General features: G+C 39.2%; 1 protein-coding gene across 2 annotated transcripts in view; it reads right to left on the bottom strand.

The window, feature by feature from the left end:
* The window catches only part of SLC30A9 (solute carrier family 30 member 9), a 75,167-nt gene extending 52,089 nt beyond the window's left edge, over window positions 1-23,078 (bottom strand). The window contains exons 1-3 of one of the 2 annotated variants that reach the window (XM_079920824.1): window positions 22,754-23,078; window positions 11,520-11,672; window positions 187-249 (exon numbers count right to left, since the gene is read on the bottom strand). In XM_079920824.1, the coding sequence (XP_079776950.1) occupies window positions 187-249; window positions 11,520-11,672; window positions 22,754-22,865 (328 nt within the window). In that variant the 5' untranslated portion in view covers window positions 22,866-23,078. The remainder of the gene's footprint in view (window positions 1-186; window positions 250-11,519; window positions 11,673-22,753) is intronic. The other variant, XM_079920825.1, reaches the window with a different exon arrangement.
* Window positions 23,079-23,832: the final 754 nt, after the last annotated feature.

Raw genomic sequence — 23,832 nt, 5'->3', positions numbered from 1 at the left:
TTATGATTAAAATGCAAAGTAAACTTCAGTAGAAAATTAGTTTATAAATAGAATAAATCGTTATGGTCAATATATTTAAAGAAAAATGAACATTCCCTTATAACTATAAAGAGCTCTATATAAACTAACTTTATATAGTTAATTCAAAACACCATTATAATAAAAAATAGAATAAAATATATTTACCTCTTACTTGGAGAGGTTCTTGCTTAATAAGTGGAGCTTTCAGTTCTGCACCAATATTCTCTGCTGTAAAGTTCATTTTTAAAAAGATATTAAGCAGTTGTTTTCATACAAACCTATAAACTTAATTAATATTAGCTGACAATCTGGCAATGTATAAAAAAGATAATATTATCACATGGGCTTCCCTGGTGGCGCAGTGGTTGAGAGTCTGCCTGCCGATGCAGGGGACATGGGTTCGTGCCCTGGTCCGGGAAGATCCCACATGCTGCGGAGCGGCTAGGCCCATGAGCCATGGCCGCTGAGCCTGCGCATCCGGAGCCTGTGCTCCGCAACGGGAGAGGCCACAACAGTGAGAGGCCCGTGTACCACCAAAAAAAAAAAAAAGATAATATTATCACAGACCAAGTTGGATTTATCCTAGGAATGAAAGAGTAGTTAAACATTAGAAAAGCTATTAATTCCCCTCATTAACAGATTGAAGGAGAAAAACTATAGAATCATTTCAGGAGCTAAACAAAGAGCATTTAATAAAATTCAGCACCCATACAAGTTTCAAACCTTTTTAAGAAAATTAGGACAAAAAGGAACTTCCTTAAAGGGTAAAGCAAACCTATAACAAATATTGCGTGAAAATTTAGATGCATCACTTTAAAACAAGGGCACATGCTGTCGATTCTTCCACCCAAAACTGTTCTATAGATACTATTCAATGAAGAAAGGATGACGATTAAGTGGTTATTGGAACAACTGTACAACTCCCTCCCCTCCAAAAAATTTAATGAAAGAAAACTGTAATCTACCTCACACCATAAACAACCAATTCCAGGTAAATTCATGACTTAAATAGAAGATATATCCAGCAAATATAATCAACAAAGGATAACTATCAAGAATATTTAAGAATTCCTCCAGATCTATTAACAAAAAGACAACCCATTAGAAAAAATAAGGGCAGAAGACAAGAACAAACTTGCACAGGAAAGGAAATACAAATAACCAATAAACATATGAAGAGATGATAGCCTCGGGCTTCCCTGGTGGCGCAGTGGTTGAGAGTTCGCCTGCCGATGCAGGGGACACGGGTTCGTGCCCCCGTCCGGGAAGATCCCACATGCCGCGGAGCATCTAGGCCCGTGAGCCATGGCCACTGAGCCTGCGCATCCGGAGCCTGTGCTACGCAACGGGAGAGGCCACAACAGTGAGAGGCCCGCGTACCTCAAAAAAAAAAAAAAAAAAGAAAAAAGAAAAAAAAGAATCCACCTGCCAATGCAGGGGACACGGGTTCGAGCCCTGGTCCGGGAAGATCCCACATGCTGCGGAGCAACTAAACCCGTGCACCACAACTATTGAGCCTGCGCTCTAGACCCCACGAGCCACAATTACTGAGCCCGTGTGCCACAACTACTGAAGCCCACATGCCTAGAGCCCGTGCTCTGCAACAAGAGAGGTCACCGCAATGAGAAGCCCGCATACCGCAATGAAGAGTAGTCCCCGCTCCCCACAACTAGAGGAAGCCCGCATGCAGCTTGCAAATAAACAATAAATAAATAAATAAAATAAAAAGGTTTTAAAAAGAAGAATGCAAGGTTCTCAGGTTAGGTGGTAAATTCCCAGGCGTTGATTTTATTATGCTTTCTAACTTACATATACATAGCATGTATTCTTTTATATGTATCAAATATTTTGTAATAAAAATCTCACCCTTAAAACCTTTTATCATATCTTCATTCAATAATATAACATTTTGGAGCTTATTAACAATAGCTAACATTTACTAAGTATGTGCCATGTGCCACATACAGTACACTATATGTTTTACCTGCATTATTTCATTTAATCCTCACAAAACTGCTCTGAGGTAAGTACTATTATTATCTTCATCTTATTCAGGAAGTTTTGGAACTTCCCTCAAAGTCACACAGCTAGTATTTTAAACATGGAAGCACAGTCAGGATTGAAACCCAAGTCATTTCGATTAGTCTCCTCTCTTAACCACTTTCCTACATTACCTCTATGTTTAAAATAATAATTGATTTATAAGTAGATATTTGTGTATTTTTGGGAAAAGAGGATAGAAGTGAAAACTGGATCAGCAACATGAAGATCACTGGCAACCTTCTGACAACAGCAGTTTCAGCAGGAAGAATAGGGACAGAGCAACAGGTTGAGGTGAGAATGGGAGATGAGGAAGTGAAAGCAATATCTGGACTTTAGTAAGAGCTGGAAAAGAGGATGGAATCAAGGAAATATTGATTTTATTTTATATAGAGGTGGAAATGATGAAATAAATGGAAATGAACCATTTCTACATATTTAGAATATGAGTATATATAAATGATAGGCAACACCATGAAAGCTGACTGACTACTTGGTTACCTGATTTAGACTTCTGCCACCTTATCGTCTGACTTCGGTTTACCATCCTTTTTTTCCTTTGCTTTTATTTTTCTTTTGCCTTTCTTGCCATCTGTTAGATTTATAAAGTTTTCTATATCCTCCTCTCACCCCACGCCCATGCTGGTTTCAAATTTATAAGATTATAGTTCTACTGTTTTCATGATTCCATTTAGCAATTTAACATACATAACTTTCCTATAAATCTTTCTAACCATCTGTTATTCCCCATCTCTACCTTCCTCTGAACAAGAAAAAAACCTTTAACCACTGAAAACTTCTTCTATCTTATTACTCTTGACTAAAATTGTAGCATTTAGTATAAAATGTTTATGATTTTTACTATCAATAATTAACTTTCCAACACATTTTATCCACTTCTTACTTTTCACTGTCCCTTTTATATCCCAACGCTTCTTTCCCTGAGTTTACTCTGCATCTTATGGAAATACATATTTGAATAGTTTTTTTTTAATGTGGGTAGGTTAGTAGTAAATGATAGTCATCTTTATATATGTGAAATGTTTTTATTTTGCCTTCCCTCTAGAATGATTATTTAGACAAGTATAAAATTCTAGGGTAACATTTATTTTTCCTCTTACCCTTTCATGGCTATTACTCCAAATCACTCCTCCCTTATTTTCTGCATATTGTTGCAGATAAAAAGTCTGCTTCAAGAGAGCAACAATTGTACTGATAGCAAGCTGACTTTCTCTTTGGCAACTTTTAAGTTGGGTTGTTTCTTGTTTCAGTTTTGAAATCTATAGGTTTCTTTTCATTTACCCTGTTTAGTACTAAAAGTGTATTTTTGATCTGAAGATCCTTGTTTTTCTCAAATTCTGAAAAATTCTTATCCATTATCTCTTTATATATAATTTCTACACCATTTCTCTATTCTCTCTCTCTCTCTCTCTGAAATGCCTATTAAATATAGGCTAGAGCTTCATGCCTTTTTAAAGCTTTTTCATTTTCTTGGAAAATCTTTTTGCTTTCCTATGCTCATTCAGGGTGAATTTCAATTTACTAATTCTCTACTTGACTATGGCTATTTAATCTATTAAATTCTTACTTTAGTGATCACACTTTTATTCGTAAGCTCTATAGTTGGTTCTTTCCCAGATTTCCTTGTTCTGCTTTTATTTCTGCCAGTTTGTGTTTCAAAATATGAGTACTCCTCAAGTCCATTCTCTACATCTGTGTCTCTATTCTGTCCTGCCCCTGTCTGTGTCTCTATTCCTGTCCTGCCCCTACGTTCATCAGAACCATTTTTTTTTTCAGATTCCATATGTGTGTTAACATACGGTATTTGTTTTTCTCTTTCTGACTTACTTCACTCTGTATGACAGACTCTAGGTCCATCCACCTCACTACAAATAACTCAATTTCGTTTTTTTATGGCTGAGTAATATTCCATTGTATATATATGCCACACCTTCTTTATCCATTCAACTTGTTGATGGACACTTAGGTTGCTTCCTACATGGTATGTTTTGATAACCAAAATGTGCAGAAAATCCCAAAAGGCTTTATTTTAACTATTCGTCAGATCCTAAGTAGGTTATGATGGCATAGTAGTAAAAAAAAAAAAAAAAAAAAGGCTTAAAAACACTTCTATTTAATTAATTAATAACTATGGCTTATAACATTTGACATTGATCAGTTAAATAACTGATATTTTATTTTTGTCTACCTACACAGCAAACTAATTCTAAAGTATCTTTATCTATAGGATCTATATATCAATTACTTAAAAATTTTGTTTTGGGGAATACAGCCCTGGGCAGAGAAAAGTGAAGGGACAGAGTGGTAGAATAATAAACTTTCAACACTCACCTAGTGTCTGAACAACTGAAATCTACTGTCTAAAGTTTCACAGACAACCCTCCTCTCTACAATGATCAAAGTCATTCAAACAAATCACATAAAATAAGTTGCTCTAAAATTGATACTTTTTTTTTTTGCGGTATGCGGGCCTCTCACTGTTGTGGCCTCTCCCATTGCAGAGCACAGACTCCAGACGTGCAGGCTCAGCGGCCATGGCTCATGGGCCCAGCCACTCCACGGCATGTGGGATCTTCCCGGACCGGGGCACGAACCCACGTCCCCTGCATCAGCAGGCGGACTCTCAACCACTGCGCCACCAGGGAAGCCCTAAAACTGATACTTCTGGATATTCTTCTCACCACAAACTGTCTAGACGTTACTAATTATATAGTGTTACGAATCACAGGGAGGTTCCTGGTTGCCTAGTGGTTAGGATTCTGGGCTTTCACTGACATGGCCCAGGTTCAATCCCTGGTTGGGGAACTGAGATCCCACAAGCCACCCAGTGCAGCAAAAAAGAATCACAAACAAGGAGTGCTAGTAAATGGCTCAAACACATGTATGAATACTTTTTTTGCACACCACCATCTTAATAAACTTACACTGGATCACTGGAGTAGAATCTTTATGATTTCAATAAGTAACCAGACATTCTATCCATGAATATCTCTAGAAGTTTGTTTTAAGCTCAAGCCCTGGCTGTTTGCCACACATCTGCTGTCATTAGCAAAATTAAAACTGATTTTACTAAAATTTAAAACATTTGAATGCTCCTTAAAAACTTAAGGATTCCTTAGCAAGTCTCTGCCTCTTAATGAGCTGTTTCTGACTTTATCATGTGATCTGAATTATTCAGAAGTCGATCTCAAACTCTTAAATATACAAATTATCTTTCAATCAAGCAATTACTTGCTGTCTATCTGATGGTTAACAAGGTCTAATTTGGCCTAAGCAAATTCTGAAAACTTGAGCCCAAAATAAAACAATCAATAAACAATGTACTCCGAATATAATAAAATAAACTAACATCTTAATTTCAGTCAGCAGAGAAAAAAGAAACCTAGTCACAGATTTCAATTTCAAGCCTTCTGTATAGTGGAACCAACATTAAATATTTTTGCCTGAGTCGATGTTCATCTCAGAAAAGCATTAAAACATGTTTTACCTTTAATTATATTATTTCATCATCTGTTTCTTCTCCCATTTCAATGTTCTAATAAATATGCTTATTTCTGGAACTTAGGAACTCATGACACCCTCCATTCCTTCATCCTCTAATATCAAACTCTCAATCAATATTTACCCCAGCAGCTCTCCATCACCACAAGGAAAAGAGAAGAAACTGGCTAAAACTGCGTAGTAAGCCCAAAAGAAGATGAGGCTTAGGGAAAAGGATGAAAAACAGGCATCATAAACATAAACACAGGTTTCTCAAGGAATCTGTCAAATCTTCCCTGTGAAAGACATCCGACTATAGGAAAGACAGTCTTGAAATGTTTATTATTCTTCTTCAAATACTCTCTTCTCCTAACACCATACTCTGCTTGGCTTTTCTTTTACCTCTCCAGACTGCACCTCCTCAAGTCTTCTTTGCAAGCTCCTCCTCTTCCACTTGTCCCTTACTCACTGGGGATTCTGTACTAGCTCTTATCTCCCCAATCTAAACTCTCTCCCTATACTGTCTCAAACACACTCAAGACTTCAGTTACCACCTGCGTGTAGCTAATAACTCCTAAATCTCTATCCCCAGGTTAGAACTCTATGCATTCACTTATTTACAAAATATTAAACCCCTACTATGGGCAAGCCACTGCTCTAGGCACTGAAGTTCCTGCTATCACGAGGCTTGTAAACGGCGGGAAAAATAAAGCAGATACTGAAAATATCAGTCAGTAATAAGTGCTAACTACACAGAGAATTAAAATGAGTGTAATATTAAAGACTGACTGGGTGTGCAGAGCTGACATGTCATTTAAGATGTAAATGACCAGGACTTCCCTGGTGGCGCAGTGGTTATGAATTCGCCTGCCAATGCAGGGTACATGGGTTCAAGCCCTGGTCCAGGAAGATCCCACATGCCGCAGGGCAACTAAGCCTGTGCACCACAACTACTGAGCCTGTGCTCTAGAGCCCACAAGCCACAACTACTGAGCCTGCGTGTTGCAACTACTGAAGCCACAAGCCTAGAGCCCGTGCTCCACAATGAGAAGCCACCGCAATGAGAAGCCCGTGCACCGCAACGAAGAGTAGCCCCCACTCACCACAACCAGAGAAAGCCGGCGCGCAACAACAAAGAAACAACGCAGCCAAAAATAAAATAAATTTAAAAATAGGGCTTCCCTGGTGGCGCAGTGGTTGAGAGTCCGCCTGCCGATGCAGGGGACGCGGGGTCATGCCCCGGTCCGGGAGGATCCCACATGCTGCAGAGCAGCTGGGCCCATGAGCCATGGCCACTGAGCCTGCGCGTCCGGAGCCTGTGCTCCGCAGAGGGAGAGGCCACAGCAGTGAGAGGCCCGCGTACCGTAAATAAATTAATTAATTAATTAAGCAAATAAATAAGTTTATTTATTTATATTTTTAAAAAGATGTAAATGACCAAAACGGTCAGCCACATGAAGAAGGGCATCTTGGAAGGAAAAAGCAACTAGAGCACACACCCTAAAACAAGAATAAGTTTGGTATTTTCTAAGAACCAAAAGGAGACTGGTTTGGCTGAAATATAATGAGAAAGTAAGAGTGGAATTAAGGAGCCCCGGGAGAGGCTACTGCACTAATCCAGCCAAAAGATCATGTCTCACAGTAGAAAAGTAGTATAACCAACTGCCTACTTACTAGTCATCTGCTAAGATGCCCCAGAGGCACCTATGATTCAGATGTCCAAGAATGAATCCTCACCTTCTCATTAATATATACTCCAGCTTTGGTATTCCTAATTTTATTTTTTGATAGATTAATTATTTTATTTATTTACTTTTGGCTGTGCTGGGTCTTCGTTGCTCGGGCTTTCTCTAGTTGCGGCGAGTGGGGGCTACTCTTCGTTGCAGTACGCAGGCTTCTCATTGCGGTGGCTTCTCTTGTTGCGGAGCACGGGCTCTAGGCACACGGGCTTCAGTAGTTGCAGTACGCAGGCTCAGTAGCTGTGGCTCACAGGCTCTAGAACACAGGCTCAGTAGTTGTGGCGCACAGGCTTAGTTGCCCTGCAGCATGTGGGAACTTCCCAGACCAAGGATCAACCCACGTCCCCTGCATTGGCAGGCAGATTCTTAACCACTACACCACCAGAGAAGTCCCTTAATTTTAGAAATCACCGACACAATCACCCAATCCAATCCAGTAACCATGCACTGTCCTTTACTTGACCCTCTCTCTTTCAGTCCCCCAAATTCAATCACCAGGTCTTAATTACTCAGCTCCTAAATCTCTTGCGTTCACCTACTCCCTTAAAAAAATCATTGACATTAACCTAGACTACAGCCTCATTTGTATTACTGTTTTCAGTCTCCCTCCTTTGCAATCTGTTTTCCAGTCTGCATCTAGTTATCTTTCTAAAATCTTAAATCTGATTAAGTACTTCCTCTACTTAAAATACTCCAATAGATTCCCACTGCCTATAAAACAGCCCAAACTCCTAAACAAAACCCTAATCTGACTACTGTTTACCTCTTGAGTTTCACCCCTTGTACTTTCAAAACTACCAACCCCACCACGAGATCCTCTACTCACTAGTCTAGACACACTAAGTTACTTGCAGTGTTACCTTTTTTCTCCACCATTCATCACACCAATGCCTACTTTCAGGTCACTAATTAGATATCATTTCCTATGGAAACCTTCCTCAACCACTCAAGACTCAGTTAGGTGCCCCTCCAGCACACAGTATTTCTTCTATCACAGTACTTACTATACTTTTTTTGCTTAATTTTCTATTTCAGTAATAAAGAGAATATAAACTCAGAGAGTCATTCTCATTTGCTGCCATATAAGAAGTGCTCAATAAATACTCCTTGAATAAATTAATGAATAAATGAATAAATAAAGGACTTCTTTTTTTTTTTTTTTTTTTTTTTGCAGTACGCAGGCCTCTCACTGTTGCGGCCTCTCCTGTTGCAGCGCACAGGCTCCGGACACGCAGGCTCAGCGGCCATGGCTCACGGGCCCAGCCGCTCTGTGGCATGTAGGATCCTCCTGGACCGGGGCATGAACTCGCGTCCCCTGCATCGGCAGGCAGACTCTCAACCACTGCGCCACCAGGGAAGCCCCAAGGACTTCTTTTTAATGCTGCACAGCAGACTAGGAAAAAAAAAACTCTTCAAATGCATTGCTAAGCTAGCAAAATGATGTGAAGAGGGCAAAAATGAAGGGAAAGCAGGACCTCTGTAGAATAAGAGAGCAGACCAAAGCCAGTTTTTTCCCTGAAGATTTCTGTTGAAGCTTACATTCTTTGAGATTCTACTTCCACAGCTGCAAGTGGCATGGGAGAACAAAGAATAAAACTAGGTTCTGCTAAAGATGGAGAGTCTAACAGGAGATACCCAGAAAAAAAGCTAGACACCTGGCATTACTGTGACCTAGAAAAAACACACAGAGAAGGGGATAGCAAGGAAGCAAGCCTGCACCTACTCTGGTGTCACATAGTGGAGAAGAGAAAAACTCCCCTGAAAATCCTAAGGATAAGGCAGCTCACACAAGTTTATAGTCTGGATTCATGCTACCAACGTGGTCCAAAAATCTTAAGCTGACTTTAATTTAATGTGGTCCCAAGTTGTGTCCCCAGCAGCTAACAGAGGCAAATGCAAACTCTCTATGCAGGAACACATCCTCAATAAGAGACATCAAATAGTTCCAAGATATAAAACTGCATGGAAAATGAACACTTCTCAGTTTAAAAACAGATAGGGCATCATGAATGAGAGCAAGAAATGGAGGAAAAAGATAATACAGTAAGAACCAAAAGATTTCAGAGAGCAGAATTTTCAGTCCCAGATTATAAAATAGCTATGTTTAATATGCCTAATAACAAAGAAGTCTGAAAACATAAGCAAGGCGCAAGAGACCAACCAAGCAAGATGAAAAATAGAAGTAATTTCTAGAAATGAAAAATATAATCATTAAAATTAAAAACCCAACAGATGTACCAACCAGCAGATTAGAGGCAACTAAAGAGGGAATTAGTGAACTAGGTAGGCCTAAGGAAATAACCCAGGATCTAGGCCAGAAATATAAAGAAATACAAAGTATGTCAGAGAGGTTTAGAGACATGGAAAATAAAGCAAGAAGATCCAAAATATTTCTAACTAGAGTTCCAAAAGAAGAGAAAAGAGAAATGAGAGGGGGTAATACATACTTCAAGGGACAGTGACAGAGAATCGTAGAATTCCAGAATTGTATTGATAGAAAAATGCCAATTCTCAGATCCAGGAAGCCCAACAAATCTCAGGAAGGGTAAATGCAAAGAAATACACACCCAGTCACTTCATAGTAAAACTGCAGTTTACACCAAAGAAAAAGACTTTCAAAATACAGTTAATCAAATTTAAAAAGCAGACAAACAGAAAAGACATGGAAACAAAGGCAAAATATCTGACTTCTCAACAGCAACAGTGAAAGCCAAAAGACAGTGGAATAAGATATTAAAATGTGCGTTTACCATGAAAGATCCTCACCTAAAGGAATTTCTATAGGATGTATTCCACATCAGACAGAAAGAGCAGAGAAATAAGAAAAGATGGTTAACAAAGATTTTAGATAAATTTGAACAAATAGCAATGTTTATTTTACAGAAGGAAAAGAGAGCAGAATAGACACAAAATACTAGCAAACAAATCACATGTGAGTTTGGAGGGGGTGACCAGAGTTAAAACATTCTAAGTTCTTTGTATTTTTCAGAAGGAAAGTAAACTTTTCAATTACCTTTAGACTTTAGTACAGACATAAAGTATATAACTCCCAAGCAAGTGTGTGTTGTTTCTGTGTATGAGGGAGAGGGGATAATGGAATGAGAAAAAAAAGGTTTTTTTAGAAGGCAAAAAAGGAATTAAAAAAAAAAATAAACGCACAGGGAAGCACATGATACAATGGGCAGAAATATGTCCAAACATATCGATTATTACAGTAAATGTAAACAGACTAAATTTTCAGTTAAAAGACAAAGATTATCAAATTAGGACAAAAAAAGGTTAAAGCCAAAGGACAGGAAAAATTACACCATTTGCCATTTCATTGGCAAATACCAATGAAATCTGGTGAAGATGTCACTAAAAAAAAAAAAAAAAAGAGTTGTTACATAACAATAAAAGGTCTAATTCATCAGTGTTATGTAACAATTCTACATGTGTATGCATCTAACAACATAGCTTCAAAACACATAATGCAAAATTTTAGGTAAAACTAAAAGAAAGTACAACTTTACTTGATTCAGTGTGCAACAGGGAACAGTATTTGAAAAGCTTCCAAATGTCACTAAATTCTGCCATTCTAAAAGAAAAAAAGTTTTTTAATTTCAAACAAACTAATAATAAGGATTTTTGTACCCAATAAAACTATGGCTTAAATTCCTACTTTAAGAAGAAAGGTTCAAAATTAATGAGCAAAATAGCTAACTGATATGCTAGTTTAAAAATGAATAACACAGTAAATACAAAGGAAGCAGAAAAGAGAATATATTTAAGGTAAGAGTGGAAATTAATGAAATAAGAGACAAACATATGATATAGATTCAAAGTAAAAAAAATTACTTGGAAAAATAATAAAACAGACAAAGTTTTGGCAAAATTAATCAAGAAAATAAGACAAACACCACTAGGAATTGAAAAAAGGGTGTAACTACATATGCTGCTACAAGTATACAGAGAGTACCATAAACTTCATGCCAATAAATTAAAAGTTTAGTTGAAGTGGATAAATTGCTAGAGAAAAACAGAACTTACCAAAATTTAGTCAAAAAGAAATAGAAAAATTAAAAGAAATTAAGTTAGCAGTTTAATGACTCCTCACCAAGAAAACACTAGTCCAGATGGTTTTACATGTAAGTTCTGTCAAACATTCAAGGAACAAATAATCTTATGCAAACTATCCCAGTATACAGAAGAAAACTATTTTAAAAGATTTATACATACCTGCTTCATCAAATGATGGTACTTTTTCCATTTTGTGAGTTTGTGATCCCTGTCCTTCTTTCTGAACATTTGTGGAATACGACTTTACTTGATTCAGTGTGCAACAGGGAACAATATTTGAAAAGCTCCCAAATGTCACTAAATTCTGCCATTCTAAAAGAAAAAAATTTTAATTTCAAACAAATTTCAAATAAGGATTTTTATACCCAATAAAACATACCTACGACAAGAGAATAATTTTACAGAATAACAGTAAAACTTTCATCCTGTTAAATATCCAAATGCACAATGCTAAGCCACCCTTTCCATGGAGGTGTTTCATTGAGCCCTAGGTATACAGGGTCTATATTTTGTAAAGGAAAAGAAAATATTTTTCCCCTAATTTGCAAATTTATTTATATGGTAACTTTTAAAATTATATAAAATCAAAATATTTGTATTATTCAGCTGTTCTGAAAGGTCTCTGGCATTTAAAAGATATTCTTTATTTTGTATGCTGGTTGCATGATTAAAAAAATGGCATAATGTACTTTTCAGAATAAGAACTCTGAGAAGGGGAAGGTCAGGAGGGTGTCCTACTCAAAACTACCCTGCATCTTCCTTCTGCTAGATGGAGACTGAGTCATCTTTCATTTCACAATCAATATGTGAATTATATTAATCAGTCATTCATACTGTCACTGATGTTTTTAAATCAGATAATTAGATCAACATTTGGTGAGATTTCTCGGTATTTGGGAATTCTAATTGAGGGAAGAATAGAAGACTAATTATAAAGCAGTTTAGCTGTTGCATCTGGGTTGACTGTGAGCTTTAGAGGGCTGAAATACAGAAGGAAAATATATTCCACATTTGCATCAAAGTGGTAGAAAAGTAAATCTATCTGTCTCTACTCTCATGTGACCCTCTTGCTTTTATTTTTTGATGCTGTGTACTTAAAACTCGAAAATCTTGTTTAGGTATAATTTATATATTTTCTAAAGTTTTAGGTGAAATAATGAAATTATATCATTAGAAACAGTCAAGTTTCTCCAAGAGTGGAGGGTTAAGCACTTAAGAGTTGAAACTTTTCTGGGGCTTCCCTGGTGGCGCAGTGGTTGGGAATCCACCTGCCAATGCAGGGGACATGGGTTCGAGCCCTGGTCCGGGAAGATCCCACATGCCACGGAGCAACTAAGCCCGTGAGCCACAACTACTGGGCCCATGTGCTGCAACTACTGAAGCCCATGCGCCTAGAGCCCGTGCTCCGCAACAAGAGAAGCCACTGCAATGAGAAGCCCACACACCGCAACAAAGACCCAACACAGCCAAAAATAAATAAATGAATAAATTTATAAAAAAAACAAACAACAAAAAAAAAACCCACAACATAAAAAAAAAAGTTGAAACTTTTCTAACTGCTTAATAATGATCTTCCCAAAATGTTAATTCATGTATGTGCATGTGTAGATTGCCTGCCAAAATCAAGAAAAATAAATTTTTTAATGGCTCAGAGAATTCATCAGGAACAACAATTATTGTGAACACTGAAGATAATCTGAAAAGCATGAGGACATAAGGCAGCATAAGTATTCACTCAAATTTCAGGCTTAGAACTTGTTTTCTTCAAAAACTTTCTGATGCCAACTTACTCTTTCATTTATTTGGTAAATATTTGTTGAAGGCCAAGTATGTTTTTTTTGTTTTTGTTGTTTTTAATAAATTTATTTATTTTTGGCTGTGTTGGGTCTTCCTTGCTGCGTGCAGGCTTTCTCTAGTTGCGGCGAGCGGGGGCCAGTCTTTGTTGCAGTGCACGGGCTTTTCATTGCAGTGGCTTCTCTTCTTGAGGAGCACGAGCTCTAGGCACGTGGGCTTCAGTAGTTGTGGCACATGGGCTCAGCAGCTGTGGCTCGCAGGCTCTAGAGTGCAGGCTCAGTAGTTGCAGTGCACAGGCTTACTTGCTCCACGGCATGTGGGATCTTCCAGAACCAGGGATCAAACCCGTGTCCCCTGATTGGCAGGCAGATTCTTAACCACTGTGCCACCAGGGAAGTCCCCCAGCATGTTTTTTTGATCATTTGCCTCTACTTATTAAAGGCTGAGTAAAGTGAATATAACAATGTATCTTCTTGCACGTTAAAATATGTAGCTTCCCTGGTGGCGCAGTGGTTGAGAGTCCGTCTGCCGATGCAGGGGGACACGGGTTCGTGCCCCGGTCTGGAAAGATCCCACATGCCGCGGAGTCGCTGGGCCCGTGAGCCATGGCCGCTGAGCCTGCGCGTCTGGAACCTGTGCTCCGCAACGGGAGAGGCCACAACAGTGAGAGGCCTGCGTACCACAAAAAATAAATAAATAAATAAAAATATGTAACCTACCAACAAAATTAGTGAAGAAAGGGTTAAAGCAAATTCTCCTAAGAAACCCACCCTCCAGGAGAGCATCTTCTTCACCACAGCCACTGGTGTTCCGACTTGTCAGCCCTATTCAAAATATCTTTTGTGATTATTACCTAACAAAAACACTATGACACCAACATTTTTTTTACCCACTGATGAAACACTTCTATAGAGACTCTGCTAAGGTGTTTAAAGAGGGATTACTACAGTCTAAAAATCCTTCCTCAGAAGAGGACAATGTTTTCGTGACTTGATCCTAGATCTTTTTCAAGGTTCTCCTTAATTTTTAAAACGTTATTACAGAAAATTTCAATTATATGCAAAGGTAGAAAAAACAGTACAATAAACGTACACATACTCATTACTTCAACAATTATCAACTCATGGCCAACCTTGTTTCACCTCTGCCTGCACCTGCATCTCCCCACCTACATATTAATTTGATGTAAATCTCAGACATAAAATAATTTCATTCATAAATATTTCAGTATGCATTCTAAGAGATAAGAACTTTTTAAAACATAGCCATACCACCATTGCAAGTAAAAAAAAAATCCTTAATATCATCAAATATCCTCAATTTCCAATTTCCACTATTACAAGTCATAATTTTTGTGTATGTGAACAGATCTTAATTTGGTCCACATACTACAATTGAATGAGATGTCTTTTAAGTCTCTTTTCTACAGGATATGTGTTTTAGAGCAATTTTTATATTGAAGAAACCAGCTGCTTGTACTAAATTTTTGTCCTGTTTTCCAGTCTGAATTTTACTGATTTAATTCCCATGGTGTTGTTTAACCTGTACTTCTATGTGTTCTATAAATCGATGGATATAAAGGCTTTATCCAAATTCAGGTTCCTTTTTATTAGGACAACACTACTTGATAAGTGGTGATGTGTTCTTTAACCAGGAGCCACATAATATTTGGTTATCTCTATTTGTGATAGTGTCTGCTGTTGTTCAATGCCTAGAATCATTTATTCCTCAGGTGGTTACAAAATGGTGATATTATAGTTTTATTCTTCATTTTTTAGTCAGAATACTTCTACAAAGAGAAAATTCCCTTCATGTATTTGGTTATCCAGCAGTATAGTTCATATAAGAAAGTCAGGCTGTATGCTTAATTTTTTCCCTTTATTTACCAGTTCTCAGAATAATGAGTTCACTACCTACCATCCTGCAATAGTGACACAATAATTTGCATGTGTATGTATCACTATGATTCCATAGATTTAAACATTATTTGATGTATATCAATCCATTTTAGTCATTATCCTGATTTATGTCCAAACTGTCCATCCCGTTTTGGGCCAGTAGGGGTCTCTTCAAATTGACTCCTGTGTCCTTTTTGTTTTTGGCCTCTCCCCGCGGCTTGTGGGATCTTAGTTCCCTGACCAGGGATCGAACCCTTAACTTCAACAGTGAAAGCACAGAGTCCTAACCACTGGACCACCAGGGAATTCCCAACTCCTGTGTCCTTTGACACTATCTTAGTAATCTTGATAGCTTCCTTGCTCACCGTTTCAAAAAGTAATTACTTTTTAACTTTAGAAGAATTTTAGGTATCAGCTTTAATTTTTTTTTTTTTTTTTTTGCGGCATGTGGGCCTCTCACTGCTGTGGCCTCTCCCGCCGCGGAGCGCAGGCTCCAGGCGCAGGCTCAGCGGCCAAGACCCACGGGCCCAGCCGCTCCGCGGCATGCGAGATCCTCCCAGACGGGGGCACGAACCCGTGTCCCCCGCATCAGCAGGCGGACTCCCAACCACTGCGCCACCAGGGAAGCCGCTAGGTATCAGCTTTAAAAGTACACATTTGCCATGAACACAAGATTGAAAATTACACAGAAATTGCATAATGTTTCTACCTTTAACATTTTATATTCTAAAAAATACACAAGACCACATTTGATTCAATAAAACAGAATACCTAACACACAGCAGTAGAAACTCAACCATTTGTTGAATAAATTACTGAATTTGTTAATTAATTCTAGAAGGCAGAAAGACAGTAAAAAAAAGTAACCACCATTCATACCCTTTCTTCAAGGTGACTTCTAAAATAAGCTATGTTATGGTTAGATTAGTCTTTAGTTTGGTGCTCACTACTCTATGGGCCTGGACAAGGAACTTCTCATTGCTGCATATACAAGGCTGTTCGTCGAGACTGCAGAGCTACTGGTATCTTATCAGTCTAGTCGAAACAATCACTTTTCTCTGCTTTTATTTTACTGTTACTGCCTCTGCAACTCCTAATAACATTGCTACTGATCACCCTTTGTCCTCTCTCCAATCTTGTTTGTCACCTACCACTTACTCTGGCTTTTGGAGGAAATTTAGCCTTTTCATACTACAACAATACAAAATACAAACAATACAAAAACAATACAAATAGAACAATACAAAAAACTCTTTTTCTCCCACGCAAACTGACAATTCTGTCTACTGTGTATGTTGCTTCTGCAATAATAATAACTAAAAACAAACAAAAAGATTTCTTAACGGTTTGAAATGTTTTGCTTCAGGCTAATTTCAGGACCAGAGACAAACCTGCACCTAAGTCGTCGTCTTTTTTTTTTTTTTTTTTTGCGGTACGCGGGCCTCTCCCGCTGCGGAGCACAGGCTCCGGATGCGCAGGCTCAGCGGCCATGGCTCACGGGCCTAGCCACTCCGCGGCATGTGGGATCTTCCCGGACCAGGGCACGAACCCGTGTCCCCTGCATCGGCAGGCGGACTCTCAACCACTGCGCCATCAGGGGAGCCCCAGTCTCTTTTCTTAAGAGACCATTGCAGGGACTTCCCTGGTGGTCCAGTGGTTAAGACTCCGTGCTCCGGATGCAGGGGAACCAGATTCGACCCCCGGTCAGGGAACTAGATCCCGCATGCCACAACTAAAGATCCCGGAGGCAGCAATGAAGACCCTGCAGCACGCAACTAATACCCAGCACAGCCAAATAAATAAATATTTTTTTAAAAAGAGAGACCATTGCAGATTGATGGACCTAGAAATTATCATACCAAGTGAAGTCAGACAGAGAAAGACAAATATCATATGATATCACTTATATGTGGAATCTAAAAAATGATACAAATAAACTTATTTACAAAACAGAAACAGACTCACAAATATAGAAAACATACTTATGGTTACCAAAGGGGAAAAGAGGGGAGGGATAAATTAGGAACTTGAGATTAACATATATACACTACTAAACATAAAACAGATAAACAACAAGGACCTACTGTATAGCACAGGGAACTATATTCAATACCTTGTAATAACCTACCATGGAAAAGAATCTAAAAAAGAATATATATATATGTATATTCTGAAAAATATACATTCTGAAAAAGAATATACGTGTGTCTGTATAACTGAGTCATGATGTTGCATTAAAAAAAGCAGGAGACAAACTAATACAGCTTGGTTTCAACTATTCAAAAATGCTACTGGTGAAATATCTGGATTATGCATAATTTTTACTCTATACCTTATACTTTTCTGTATGTTCCCCAAATGCCTAAAATTTTAAATTAAAAATACATCCATTGTTAAATTACTTCAAATATTATACTGCTAATAGTAACACACTGACTATCTTTAGTTTACTTTTATGCTTTCAGCTAACAAAAAATGCAGGAAAATCCCTCTTATGTCTAATCATCTGGCAAGCACAAGTGTGACCTAGACCAGGTGGCTCAACCTTCAGGACTATCGCTGATGTGATTTTTCACCAGAACAGAGTAAGCAATAGGGAATCCTTTTCTTTTTTTTTTTTTTTGGAGTATGTAAAGAATATACAACTTCCTGCACTGCATCTTGGCACACCAACTCTGCTGCCTTAATTCTTGTAAATATTTGCTTAGGAAAAGGGGGAAAAAATATCAAATACATTAAGGATTTGCCAAGTGCCACTGTACTAAATGCTTTACCTGTATTATCACACTATAATTTATATCCCAAAACATACCTCAAAGCCATCTACATCTCTCCATCTCCATTGCTAAGTACCATGGCCCAACCACAATCCTGTTTGTGTAGGTAACTCTAATTAATAGCCCCCAGTGATCTCCTTATTTACACTCTTCCCTTTCCAATCCATTCTCTACACAGTAGTCAGAATGATATTTTTTAAACACTTGCTTTTTTTTTTTTAAACCTACAACCCAAAAGGCTATGATGCCTCCCCAATCTCCTTTCACACACCCCTCCCGCCCTTCCAACCACACTCCAGCCACAGCACGTTTCCTCCTGCGCCTGAATACAAGTCTAGTCTCTAGGGTTTCTATTTGCTCTGCCTGGATTGCTCTTTGCCCCAGATGTTCACTTGGCTTGCTCATTTTCATTTTTCATGCCTTGGCTCAGTTTCCACCTCCTCAGGAAAGCTGGAGTCCCAGGCCAGCACAGCTAATGAAATGGCCCCTGCTGGCTACCTTCTAGCCCATCACTCTGCTTATTTCCTTTATAGCATTTAGATATGTTTTCTCATTCCTCATTTCCAAAAAAGGTGGAAACTGTGTCTGTCTTGTTCAGTACTGCACCACCAGCAACTACAACCTCCTTCCTGAATGATCCTCACTCACAAAAACCCTATGAAGCACATACTGTGGTTAACCTCATTTTACAGGTAACCCTATTATTAACCTGAACTACACAGAATCATGCTGTCAGCCTGCCAAAATGGTCTTTTATAACTGTCAATGTTCCTATTAGTTATTTAAGGGGTTAAATTCCCACTCTACTTTTCATATGGTAATACTAGCAGATTGCAGACAGAAATTTAAAAATACAAAGGTCAATTTCTATATTTATATTTAAAAACTATACTTTTATCAATCTCGGACTTAAGCAAAAGCACATATCTGTTGATTTGGCATGTAGTCCTTAAAGGAGCATCTTCCCATCTCAAATCATTGTCAAATGAGGCAAGACATAAATACGTGAACAAATAAAATAAGTGCTTATGCAAAGCCAAAAGAACTTTTTTAAAAAAGGGCATATTTACTAGAGAAACTAAGTAATATTTTTATTATTTAGAAGTATATGTTTGTGTAGATCATTTGAAAAACATTAAAGTTAATTAAAAAAATTTTCTAGAGAAAGTCACTGGTAATATCATAGTATATATTCTTACTACATTTTTTCTAGTTTCAAGAGCATTTTCCCACGTCACTAAATATTCTTCTAAATTATGATTTAAAAAAAAAAATGTTTGCATCTATCACCAGCCCTTAATAACTGTACCAGGGCTTCCCTGGTGGCGCAGTGGTTAAGCATCCACCTGCCAATGCAGGGGACACGGGTTCGAGCCCTGGTCTGGGAAGATCCCACATGCCGCGGAGCAACTAAGCCCGTGCGCCACAACTACTGAGCCTGCGCTCTACAGCCTGTGAGCCGCAACTACTGAGTCCGTGTGTCTAGAGCCCGTGCTCCACAAGAGAAGCCACTGCAATGAGAAGCCAGCACACCACAACGAAGAGTAGCCCCCACTCACCGCAACAAGAGAAAGCCTGCACACAGCAACGAAGACCCAACCAGTCAAAAATAAATTTATAAAAATAAAATAAAAAATAATTGTACCATAACATTTCCTATTCTTCATAACTGTAAACGTTACCTATTTACCACTATTAATAATAAACTTGTGCACAGATTTTAATATGTATCTGATTATTTCTTGAAAGCAAATCCCTTTAAATAGAATTGTTGGGTGAGAAGGCATATACCTTTAAAGTTCTTTTTTTTTTTTTTTTTGGCGGTACGCGGGCCTCTCACTGTTGTGGCCTCTCCCGTTGTGGAGCACAGGCTCCGGACGCGCAGGCCCAGCGGCCATGGCTCACAGGCCCAGCCGCTCCGCGGCATGTGGGATCTTCCCAGACCGGGGCACGAACCCGTGTCCCCTGCATCGGCAGGCGGACTCTCAACCACTGCGCCACCAGGGAAGCCCCCATAAAGTTTTTTTTTTTTTAAGTAAGGTTTTATTTATTTATTACTTATTTATCTTTTGGCTGCACTGGGTCTTCATTGCTGCACGCGGGCTTTCTCTAGTTGCAGCGAGTGGGAGCTACTCTTCGTTGCGGTGTGTGGCTTATTGCGGAGGCTTCTCTTGTTGCAGAGCATGGGCTCTAGGTATGCGGAATTCAGTAGTTGTGGCTCGCTGGCTCTAGAGCGCAGGCTCAGTAGTTGTGGCACACAGGCTTAGTTGCTCCGTGGCATGTGGGATCTTCCTGGACCAGGGCTCTAACCCGTGTCCGCTGCATTGGCAGGCGGATTCTTAACCACTGAACTACCAGGGAAGTCCTAAAGTTATTTTTAATATAAAGAATAACTGACTTCCAAAACACTGTTCAACTAACTATATGTCCCAATCAGTAGTAAGAGAGTTCCTGCCTTCCTGCATCCTCAATATGAAGAATCACTATGAAAAACTTAGCTAATATGAGACAATGAGTAGTAAATCCTTTAGACTTATATTTCTATGCTTATTAGTAAGTATGGAACATTTTTGCATTTTTATTGGCTACTCGAATGACTTTATGAAACCATTCATTTCCTTTGCCCATTTTTCTACTGGAATGTACGTTGGTTTGTAAAAATTCTTTATAAATTAGGGATACTAACTTTATAAGTGTACTGTGCAATACAGTACTCACTGTTTACTGAGCACTTGAAATGTGGAGTCTGAACTAAGTTGTGCTGTAAGTGTAAACTGGACTCCAGAGACGGTAAGAAAAGATAATGTAAAATATCTCAATAATTTTTATATTGATTACGTGTTGAAATATTTTGAATATACTGGATAAAATATATTAATAAAATTAATTTCATCTGTTTTTACTTTCTAAAATATGGCTATCAGACAAAGCAAAATAACATACAGGGTTCACATTATATTTCTTTCTGACAGATCTGCTCTAGAATATTGTCTTGCTTTTTGCCTTTAAATGTTTTCAGTGTTAGTTTGACCCACAGACATTTCTCATTTTTAAGTATACAAATGAAGCAGTTGTTTCCTTCAAGATTTCCTCCTCAACTTATTCTTTATAAGTTTTTCCCAGCCACACAGCAGTTTCAGAAGCATAAACTAAACTTTGACAAAGAAAAATATTTATTTTTAGAATTCTTTCTCAAAAGTTCTGCAAATATTTTCTTCTTACATGCATCCAACTTAGTACTCTTTTTAGTTAGTACTCTTAGTACTCTAAAGAGTACTTAGTACTCTTTTTCTAAATTAGTACTTTTTCTAAATAAATTTTTTAAGCTTTATCATAATTATGGTTGCACTTTTAAAAATTGTTTCAGTATTTTTGAAACTAAATTTGCACAAACAAGGTTAATTTTTACATCTACTGTTTTTAAGCATAAAAACACATTTTAATTTTTTGGTAATAAACACTGCAAACAACTTTGCAGTCATTCCGACTGGTGAGACAGGTGATTATTATCTGTAGTTCACAGAGGGATGAGACAAAGAGCACATAATTTTCGACTTGACAGCGACAGACAATAATGGATTACAAATTACACTATTTCAACTTCTTTTTACCCACCCTTAAAGGGCAGTTTAGACTAAATTCAACAGTCACTCCACGTAATTTAAGTGTAAAATGCCGAAATTGCTTGGTCAATAAAAGCAACTAGGCCAGAAAGTTTAACTGGGGATTTTGGAGTACAGTACAACCAGATGAATCATTTTGTTCACAAGAGAATCAGGTACATTTCCATTATAGGAAAAATCCACAGTTACACGTTTTTATCACTACCAAAAAGCACCCAAAATAGTGCTGTTAAAATTAACCCTTCCGAAATCTTAAAAGCCAGTTTTTATATTTATTGCAAATAAAAGGACCATATTCTAAAATAATTGCACAGAATAGGCATTATTTTAGCTTATGTTACTTATAAACTTGAATGACTACGACTTCCAATTTCTACTGCAAGGTCACAAACATGCTACAAGTTTTTTCAAACATAAATTTTGGGTAAATGTTTCTGTAAACACTCTATTCATCCCCAAGACCCTGGGGGATTAGATTAGGGGTGGATTTGGTTCTGTCTCTTCCCTCATTGTTCCTAACAGTTCCCAAGTGTCAAGCAACCTATGGCATGCCAATGACGGCAAAAACGGAGGTAAGCCTAATTAAAACTTGCAAGTTCAAGATTATTTTGTAAATTGTCAATTTAAATTTGAGTCAGAAACGACATCTGAAAAAGAGGGATAAAACCTCCCGACAACCACTTTTTTCTGAGTTCAGCTCCAGTGGACACTTTTTCACCAAAAAGATTGTTCAACCGAACTGGTCTCATTCAACAACTGTAGGATGGTCATACCCCCATCTTAAAGGATGTCTCGTAAATGTTGCGTAGCAACCCCCAAATTCCTCCTTAGAAAATTTAATAACACAGGTTGGGAGTACGAGAAAAGGAACAGGGTAAGAAAATCTATTTGGTCAAAGTGCTCAAAAAAGGTAAGGCTGTGAGCTCAAAAGACCCTGGAACTTTGTGGAGTCAGCAATTTCGCACTGGCTGCGGGGGGAGGCGGGCGGTCACCGCCGGGCACTGTCATGCTCACGTAATGTTTTATCTGAAACGAAGTGGTCCGTTTCATGGATGCGACCCGGCCCGAGAATTGCCCCCAAATGCCCGCGGGGACCGTGGGCGAGACCAGGATCAGGGAGGCCTGTAGGGGCCGCCGCCGGCTGAGCAGGCTGAACTGCAAAGGCGGAGGTCCGACAAGAAGGTTCTGGGGTTGGGAAAGGGCAAGGCGGCATACTTCCGAGGCGAGGCGCCCGGCGCCGAGACCGGCCTTGTCTTCCAGTCCGGCTTCCGCGGAGTCAGAGGCCGGCGCAGGACACTCACCCTGGAGGTCGCTGGAGCCGCAGGCTGCCGCCCTGCAGCGCAGACGGAGCCGGCACAGGGAAGACCAGCTACATCTGTGGGCCGCGGCGGCGGCGGCCAAGCCCGGTAACATCCTGGCGGGGCAAAGGCCCCCACTCGAACACCGCTTGCTACCTCCGCTCCGCCGCCGAAACCAACTGACTCCATAGACCGGACACTACTGAACACCAACGCCTGCGCCGCCGCAGGCGGCCTTAGCGAACTCGGAAATGGTAACATTATTTAATGACCTGGCCGCGGAGGCAGCGGAAATGACGTACACGCAGAGCGCGAATCGCGAGATCTTGCCCCGGAAGAGCTTGGTAGGGCGTGGCTGCGCAGAAAGTTTGGCGTGTTCGCTTTGTCTTAACGCGGTACTGCGTTTGCACCTTGCTTGGATATCTACAAGTTACTTGTTTGCTTCTTAACCGCCAGGAAAGCCTTGGCAGAAGTGACAGCCGTTGAGGGCTCTGCCTTTTTCTTTTTTCTGGGCTCAGATCCTGGGCCATGGTGTTGGAAATGGGAGGTAAGGTGGGAAGGAAGGACAGTGGCCTTCTGAGCCTCTCCCTCTCCAGAGCCTTTGTGGATAATCCCAAGCCTAGGCTAATTTGTCCTCAGTGCCCTCGGGACCTGGAACACAGTACATCACAACAGCGTTGTGTAGCCATTACCGTGAAGGCAAGTACCCACAGAATCAGTTAACTTGCCCTAGTAACGTCTGAACGTCGGATTCCTGTCTGTAATATACAGTACTAAGACTTAAACGTTCAGGATTTGTCTGGGTAAAAGCAGATGTGCAGACATGCAAATAGGAGTCAGTTTGGCCCCAGGGAGAAGGAGACGAGAACAATATTCACCAAGCATTAACTGTGTTGTTTATCTGACATGCTCATTCAGGTCTTAGCTCAAACTGGAATGAGGCCTGCCTTGACCACCCTAGCTATTGTAAGGGAGCAAATTTGCCACCCCAAAATGGGTTTCTTTGGCAAGAGAATTAATTTAGGCTGATTTTTTTTTTAAGGCCCAAAAGACTCATCACCTTTGACCTTTCCCCTACCTGC

Source organism: Stenella coeruleoalba, assembly GCF_951394435.1.
Source record: "Stenella coeruleoalba genome assembly, chromosome: 4".
NCBI lineage: Eukaryota > Metazoa > Chordata > Mammalia > Artiodactyla > Delphinidae > Stenella > Stenella coeruleoalba.
The sequence above is the reverse complement of the archived record's forward strand: the minus strand, read 5'-3'. Positions and strand labels throughout refer to the sequence as shown.